Below are 8,990 nucleotides of genomic sequence, written 5' to 3'. Positions count from 1 at the left end.
TGTTAGTTCTACACATGTTCTACACATGTTCTACACATGTTCTACACATGTTCTACACATGTTCTACACATGTTTGTTCTACCCATGTTCTACACATGTTAGTTCTACACATGTTCTACACATGTTAGTTCTACACATGTTCTACACATGTTAGTTCTACACATGTTAGTTCTACACATGTTCTACACATGTTAGTTCTACCCATGTTCTACACATGTTAGTTCTACACATGTTAGTTCTACACATGTTAGTTCTACACATGTTCTACACATGTTAGTTCTACACATGTTAGTTCTACACATGTTCTACACATGTTAGTTCTACACATGTTAGTTCTACACATGTTCTACACATGTTAGTTCTACACATGTTAGTTCTACACATGTTCTACACATGTTAGTTCTACACATGTTAGTTCTACACATGTTAGTTCTACACATGTTCTACACATGTTAGTTCTACACATGTTCTACACATGTTAGTTCTACACATGTTAGTTCTACACATGTTAGTTCTACACATGTTCTACACATGTTAGTTCTACACATGTTCTACACATGTTAGTTCTACACATTAGTTCTACACATGTTAGTTCTACACATTAGTTCTTCCCATGTTCTACACATGTTAGTTCTACACATGTTAGTTCTACACATGTTCTACACATGTTAGTTCTACACATTAGTTCTACCCATGTTCTGCACATGTTAGTTTATCACATGTTAATTCTACACATGTTAGTTCTACACATGTTAGTTCTACACATGTTCTACACATGTTAGTTCTACACATGTTCTACACATGTTCGTTCTACACATGTTCGTTCTACATGTTTGTTCCACCATATAATCAAAGAAGGTATGGATTTCAAACACAAAGGGGCGTGTTGGTGTGAGTCATTATCATCATCATCATTGTTAATAACAACAACATCCACAGAAATTTAGAAAGAAAGAAATTTCTTTTGAAATAAGAGAAATATTATGCAATATTTTGAAGAAAATTGAAGGATTTTGTCAGAATTTAGAGGGTTTTATTTTACAACTGTTAAACATTAAAAATGGCTGTAATCATGTGATTTAAACACCAGGAAAACTGTGAAAACCTGCAAATATTGATAAGTTTCATTTATACAATGATCCATGTTTTTTTTTTGTCATTTTTATTTTCTCCTACGGGCCGAATTGGATGCTCCAAAGGGCCAGATTTGGCTCCCAAACCTTGAGTTTGATACATTTGGATTATAATTATTGGTTTTACTCAATGAAAAATTAGTAAAATCCTGTGATAAACCCCCCATATTTCCCATATCTATAAGTGTGTGGATGTAGCCTTATGTGAAATTATAGATTTGAAGGTGGACCAAGCCTTGAACTAACTACATATATTTTATAAATGTCTATATATTCAGACCAAAGAGCCTCTACATGTGCTCTCCCAACAGCAACAGCTCTATCCGCTGTTGTCTACCAAAATAAAAGCAAGTTGCATTAGTTTTTTTTTTTTTCATTTTGGGTTAAAAATAAAGTGATTATTGTGTTGTTTTTATTTCTTATTTTCGTCCCAATGAAATAAACAGTGAGTCATATTTACACAGAAGATGATTGTATGGGTTTAAAATAAAAACAACTAAAGAGAAACTGGAAAATATGCGCTATAAGTGCGCGCGCGTGTGTGCGTGTGTGTATGCCTATGTGTGTGTGTCGGTCAGGGTCCGTAGAGCCAATCAGCTGCTCATGTCTATGACGTCATCCCCCCCACCTCTAGTCAGGATCTGAGCTCCACACACAACCGGCAACTAACACATACACACACTCTCCTCTGTAGGAGACAAACAGCACACACACACGCACACTCACACACACACACACACACTTACACACACTCACACACTCCTCGGTCCTGAGGCTCAGAGCCATAGAGCTCCAGCTCCAGCTCAGGCTTCCAGGCTTCCTCAGCTGGCTGTGACAGTGGACTTCACATCGCCTTACTTTGTGGACATGGGAGACATGGGGGACCCGCCGAAAAGTAAGACTTCACCTGGAGGATGGAACGTGACCAGGACGATACTTTGAAAAAGCAAAAGTTAGAATGTGTGCAGGAAAAGGCCACAATTATCAATAACGTTTTTATTAACAACTTAGAGAGTTGCGTCTTTTTCGTTGTTTTTATTGGATTATTATATACATTTAATTACATTTTTTATTAGATTTAGAAATGACAATATATTTTATTATTTATAATAATAATAATAATAATAATAATAATAATAATAATAATAATAATAATAATAATAATAATAATTGTGTTTTATTCTCCTTCTGTAGAGAAGCGGCTGGTGTCTCTGTGCGTGGGCTGCGGGAACCAGATCCACGACCAGTACATCCTGCGCGTGTCCCCGGACCTGGAGTGGCACGCGGCCTGTCTGAAATGCGCGGAATGCAGCCAGTACCTGGACGAGTCGTGCACGTGCTTCGTTAGGGACGGAAAAACGTACTGTAAACGAGACTACATCAGGTAGGAACGACTCTGGGACCTCCACCATCATCATCATCATCATCATCATCCTGCTGCTCTTCCTCTTTTCTTTTTTTTACCAACACTGGAGCTGCACCAAAGGATTTAATTTCAATTGGATTTTTCTTTTTTTTTTTTTTTTTAAAAAAAAAAAAAAAACAGCTTTTGTGTCGTTTATTCCGTATTTGGGACTATTTGTTTTATTTAGACTGGGCTGAAGACCTAACCCTGTTTGAAATGACAAAACAAAAAAGGATTATCCCCGTTGTTTAAATAAAATTAGGCTATAAGATACTTTATTATCCATAATGGGGGGAAAATGTGACATCACAAACGTTTGAGCGCAAAGGACAAAACGGGAATATTATAAAGAACATGAATTTAACTGGATAATAGTGGAGAATGTTTGTTAAATATCAAGAAAACATTCAACATGAGAAAGTTAAAATCTTAATATCTGAAAGAATAAGGTTGCACGGGGAATAAAAATCTGATAATACACAACGTTAATCAATTATTCCTATAACTGAGCTATATTATTATTTTTATTATTATTATTTTTATTATTATTATTTTTATTATTATTTTTTTATTATTATTATTATTATTATTGGGTGAAAGTTGTGTGTTATTGTGTGTGTGTGGGCAGGTTATACGGGATTAAATGTGCTAAATGCAACATCGGCTTCAGTAAGAACGACTTTGTAATGCGGGCCCGCTCCAAGGTCTACCACATCGAGTGCTTTCGCTGCGTGGCCTGCAGCCGGCAGCTCATCCCGGGGGATGAGTTCGCCCTGCGGGAGGACGGCCTCTTCTGTCGGGCGGACCATGACGTGGTGGAACGGGCCAGCCTCGGCCCTGGAGACCCGCTCAGCCCCCTGCACCCATCCAGGCCTCTGCAGATGGCAGGTAAACGTCCCGTGGGAGGGATGGATAGAGGGGGGATTTTTGGCTCTTTTTGGGGTGCTTCTGGGCTTTATTTTGAGGTGACTTTTTCTGACCGCAGTGTCATTTTTTCTCCATCCTCTACAATTCATGTTTGTCACAGTTGGTCCATAAATGTCAGAGAGATTTAGTGACTATGTTTCCATTGCATGTCATTCCCTCACTGACTGAACTCCTTATATTATAAACCCACCCGCTGTCATCATCATTATTTGTTTGTTTTTTTTAATTATTTTTATGAGCTTTTTTTTTTAATTCTGAACGAAAGAAAGAAAGAAAGAAAGAAAGAAAGAAAGAAAGAAAGAAAGAAAGAAAGTTCTGCTTTAAATAACTTTTGCTTTTGCTGAAAAATGAGCAAAAAACGTGTGATAAAATTACCAAACATTCTGAATGTGCTGGATATAATTCTTCTAAATGTATGATGTACATTATATAGTGTGAAATCCTATAAATTTGAAGGTTGACCAAACCTTAAACTAACACTGGTGCAGCGGACCTGCTGTTATTTAAAAATTATTATTATTTTTTTTGTTGTTTTGTTTTTTGTTTTTTTTAACCTTAAATCAACATGTTACACTGCATAGCGTAAAGTAGTCATTATATAAAGATGATGTGGACCAAATAAATGTGCTTTATGTGGGTTTTGCATGCGTTTGGGATGGATGGATGGATGGATGGATGGATGGATGGATGGATGGAGAAATCTGCTGTCGTGCTGCTATTCAGTCAGAACAAGTTAGATGTTTTATTTTATTTTTAATTTTTGCCTAAAAATGTCACAAAGCTTTAGAATAGTGATTCTCAACTGGAGGTCGGAACTCAAAAGTGGGTCATGAACCAGTACTGGGTGGTTGCAGATAGCTGATTAAGAAAAGATTAATAAATAAGTAAACTTAATGTGTATCTCATGTTGAACTTAATTGTCTTTTATTTTGAAAGAAACTTATTTTGACAGGCCTGCTGTCAAAATATCAAAAATATGTACATGTGTTTTTTTTTTTTTTTTTTTTTTTTTTTAACTGAATTTGGTTGATTTAAAAAAGAAAAAAAAAATGCGGGTCACAATTTAATGATGGAAAAATGTGGGTTCCAGGATGAGAGAACCCCTACTTTAGAACAATGCATGTATTGTTATGTTTATGTATTTTGATGAATATTCAGAACAAACCAATAATGTGGTCATTTTAAAGGTTTCCTGGTTAGATTTAGAGAGGGAGGGGATGGGGTTCAATATGTTTTTTTGGGGCGTTTCACTGACTCCTTCCTTTGTGGGTTCTGGTCCTATTCGTTCTCCACAGTAGAACCCATCTCCGCCCGTCAGCCCGCACTGCGACCACACGTCCACAAACAGCCGGAGAAGACCACCCGGGTCCGGACGGTGCTGAACGAGAAGCAGCTGCACACCCTGCGCACTTGTTACAACGCCAACCCGAGGCCCGACGCCCTGATGAAGGAGCAGCTGGTGGAGATGACCGGCCTCAGCCCCCGGGTCATCCGGGTGTGGTTCCAGAACAAACGGTGTAAGGACAAGAAGAGAAGCATCCTGATAAAACAGCTGCAGCAGCAGCAGCCCAACGACAAGACGGTGAGAAATAACACATATATTTCATCTGTTTATGGACGATTATTATTCATTTGGGTTTTTTTTATTTAAAGTGTTTTTCCACAATAAGTGCAGAGTTGTAACAAAAAGTACAGTTTACACACAAACTGCACGAGAAGTGACTTTTGAAAGGCCTCAACCCAGTGGTTTCCAACCTTTTTTGTATCGTGACCCCATTTTTTATTTTCATGTCACAAATGTATTATTTTCCCCCTATAATTATTAGTTTTTGATCACGTTTATTCATAACAAATAAAGCAGTATTCCATTCATTCCAGGTGACCCCATTTAAATTTCAGGCGATCCCACATGGGGTCACGACCCCGAGGTTTGAGTGGAGCCACTGCTTTAGGTCTTTATAAGATGTCACGCGCACGCGCAAACACGCGTAAATCAGCCTCTCCACATTTATGTCATTTTACTGTTTGCATGTTTATTGATCCACTGATGATTGAATGACAGATTCATTTCAAATACAGACCACGCCCCCCTCCTTCACCCCCCGGTGCCCTTTACGAGCCCCCCCTTCCCGCGCCCCCTACACGCACGCGCACAGAGTCGAAAGTCTAACGGTGATGTGCATGTTTCCCGTTTCCGTGTGTCGGTGCAGAACATCCAGGGGATGACGGGCACTCCGATGGTCGCAGCCAGCCCGGAGAGGCATGACGGGGGTCTGCAGGTGAACCCGGTGGAGGTGCAGAGCTACCAGCCCCCGTGGAAGGTCCTCAGTGAGTTCGCCCTGCAGAGTGACATCGACCAACCGGCCTTCCAGCAACTGGTTCGTTCACCGACATGTTACATTTATTTTTACCCAAAGTGTGAACTAAATACATATAAAATCACAATACATTGTGTCTTTGCGTAATTGTTGATTTTACACAATTTGTGTTTATGTTTTTGTCAAAAGTGTAATTATTTCTATAAATAAATAAACATGTTACTGTTGATTTTAATGAACTGATCTGTGGCGATGATGACCTGCAGCACGTGGCTCCACTACACATTTTAAACATCCTACAGTGACGAAGTAAAAAAGATTTGTATTTTTATTTTTTAAATAAAATAAAATAAAATAAAGAACAAAATTCTCACACAAAAAAAATTCTGAATTCAGTGTGAATGAAAGGACAGAAAGAGAATGGAAAGTTTTAAAAGAGTAGAACAATGCGCGGGAATCACGTCTGACGCGCATTTATGCTGTACAATGAAAACTTGTGTATCCTTGAATAATATTTGTTTTAAACTTTGAATATATTTGGTATGTGAATTAGTATCCGACGGTAATTTTTGAGTTTTATGATAAATATGATCGTGCAGCACTGAATTGTTCTAAATTAGACGGAACAGTTTGTCATTAATCAGAAAAGTCATCTATTAGTTAGTCTTTTAATTTAAACTCTATATTATTTTTTATAAACTCCACCAGTGCTGACACTGAGCACTAAAGCACTAAAGCACGGATTCACACCCGCACACACACATTCCCGCACAGGCTGCAAAGAGCGCATACAGATGTTCTTCAGAAACCACTATGAAAAAAAAAACACATCTGTAATTGGAGCATTTTTTATATATATGTTGATATGTCAAACAGTAATAATCCAATAATCCAGTAAATCAACTGCAATAATTGATTTTCCTGCATTTTTACATTGAACCTGTACATTCCATATTATGTCTGTTCCTCATTATTACGTTTATTTATTTAATAACCAAACTCAAACACCGTATTTAACGTATAAAAGCGTCACGTGTTTGGTTCTAGAGGCTGAATGCGGCCGTTAGAATATACATCACACGTCTCAAACTCATGGCCCGGGGGCCAAATCTGGCCCTTTGAAGCATCCAATTAGACCCGCAGGAGAAAATGAAAAATAACAGAGAAAATATGAATCATGAAACTGAACAATATTCACAGTTTTTCCCAGTGTTTAATCACACGATTGCAGTTATTTTTTTAATGTTAAACTTCTTAAAAACTTCAAAATTCTTACACAATCTTTCAATTTCCCTCAAATTATGACATCATATTTCCCTTGATTATATAGAAATTGATCACATTGAACTGATATCTGTCACTTATGGCTTGGATATGGTGGGTTTCTTACATATTTTGTATTTTATGTATACGTAAAAGTGCAAACTATGGCACAATAATGTTGAAATGACTTGTTTTCCAGCATAAAACCTGTGGCCCATTTAAGATCAAACTGTTATGTATTTGGCCCCTGAACTAAAATAAGTTTGACGTCCCTGATAAATATCATTAATATTCTTAAATGCTTTTAAACTTGATAGTTTTTGCTTGTGCGGTGCTTTTTAAATTTCTCCTTTTATTTATATTAAAATAGATCAAAGACAATGTGCTTTGATGTCTCCACTCAAAGTGCGCGTGTCTTTCCTGTGGATGTTACGCGCACTCCCGCGTGTCCCGCTGAGTGCGTGCGTGCGTGCTTAATGTCTCACGGCTGCTCTCCTTCTCCTACACAGGTCAGCTTCTCAGAAGGAGGTCCGGGGTCCAACTCGACGGGCAGCGAAGTAGCGTCCATGTCGTCCCAGCTTCCGGACACACCGAACAGCATGGTGTCCAGTCCCATCGAGGCCTGAGCGCGCCATGCACGCGGACGCACGGACTGACGCAACTAAAACAACTCCTGGTTGTAATTTTGACACTGTGAAGACAATCATGGGATTTTTTTTCGAGCGCGTGCACGCAGAGGATGCCCTGGTTCTCATTGGTTCCTGCTGCCAAACACACGCACGGACTTTTACGCGCGCGCCTAAAGGAGGACTGGACCCCGTGAACGCGCCCATGCACTATACCTTCCACAGAACACGGACTGAAGGACTGCGAGGCGCATCTTCATCATTTTCATCATCATTATCATCATCATCATCATCATCATCGTCATCCTGCAGAGAGAGGAGCAACACTGCTTTTCGTCATTTCGTTACATGGTTTTCGTCATGCCCAAGTACTAAAGCATTTGCAACAAGGTATACCTCTATTTTGCCACAAGCTTCGTGGACATTCGTGTGAGTTCGTGTCCGTCCGAGAATTATTATTATTATTATTATTATTGTTTTTTTTTTTTCTTTTCCAAAGATGTGTAAATTATTACTAAGTTAAAAAAAATGATCGTTAACACTGCAAATGTTTGGTTTGGTCCAGTGCAGCAAAATTATTTATTATTTATTGTCGATAAATTTGCCACCTTTTGTGTAACTTTCTTAACTGAAGTAAAAAAAGGAAACTAAAAAAGTGGTCTTTGGATCTTCTATTTACAATCATATGTTTTGTGTTATTATTCACAGTTTATGCAAATAATGGGCTGTGTTTGATACATAGTAACAGAATACTTATTATTATTATTATTATTATTATTATTATTATTATTATTATTATTATTATTATTATTATTATATGCACCTGCTTAACATTGATTTTAAGAATTAGCCTTTTTTCCAGAGGCTCATCATCATGTTTTTATTCCCATGACCAAAGTTAAAATATCACATTTATTTATGTATTTGAATTCAAATTTGTACCTTTTAAATTAGTGTTCATTTTGCTGACTAGACATTACATTTTTTCAAGTGACAATAACTACGATATAAGGTAAATTTAAATAATTACATGTGAACGACAACAACATACATTTTTGTCCACTAACAAAACTAAACTGTAACTTTGTCTCATGTGATCGTTATGATCATTTAAACAATAATAACATGTAATATCAGGGTGGTGCTGGTAATTAAATATTTTAAAATGCATTTTGTATTGTGTATATCTATATCTGCAACAGATTCAGTTGTCTAAATTATTATTGTCATTTAGTTGACTAAAACTAGAGAATAACTATAACTGATTTTAAAAAAATGAACAAAAACAAATTATACTGATATTTTTGTCGACTAATAA

At 37.4% G+C, this 8,990-nt stretch overlaps 1 protein-coding gene across 2 annotated transcripts; it reads left to right on the top strand.

The window, feature by feature from the left end:
• Nucleotides 1-1,829: 1,829 nt before the first annotated feature.
• Nucleotides 1,830-8,275, top strand: isl1a (ISL LIM homeobox 1a). 2 transcript variants are annotated; one of them, XM_028456380.1, is made up of 6 exons: nucleotides 1,830-2,028; nucleotides 2,328-2,517; nucleotides 3,167-3,426; nucleotides 4,764-5,047; nucleotides 5,676-5,843; nucleotides 7,556-8,275. In XM_028456380.1, exons 1-6 carry the CDS (start codon nucleotides 2,001-2,003, stop codon nucleotides 7,670-7,672), a joined length of 1,047 nt encoding a protein of 348 aa, XP_028312181.1. In that variant the 5' UTR covers nucleotides 1,830-2,000; the 3' UTR covers nucleotides 7,673-8,275. The 2 variants fall into 2 exon arrangements, with proteins under 2 accessions (XP_028312181.1, XP_028312180.1); XM_028456379.1 differs by having other exon boundaries at nucleotides 4,761-5,047.
• The last annotated feature ends 715 nt before the right edge of the window (nucleotides 8,276-8,990 follow it).

This window comes from Gouania willdenowi, chromosome 9 (assembly GCF_900634775.1).
Source record: "Gouania willdenowi chromosome 9, fGouWil2.1, whole genome shotgun sequence".
NCBI lineage: Eukaryota > Metazoa > Chordata > Actinopteri > Blenniiformes > Gobiesocidae > Gouania > Gouania willdenowi.
The sequence above is the reverse complement of the archived record's forward strand: the minus strand, read 5'-3'. Positions and strand labels throughout refer to the sequence as shown.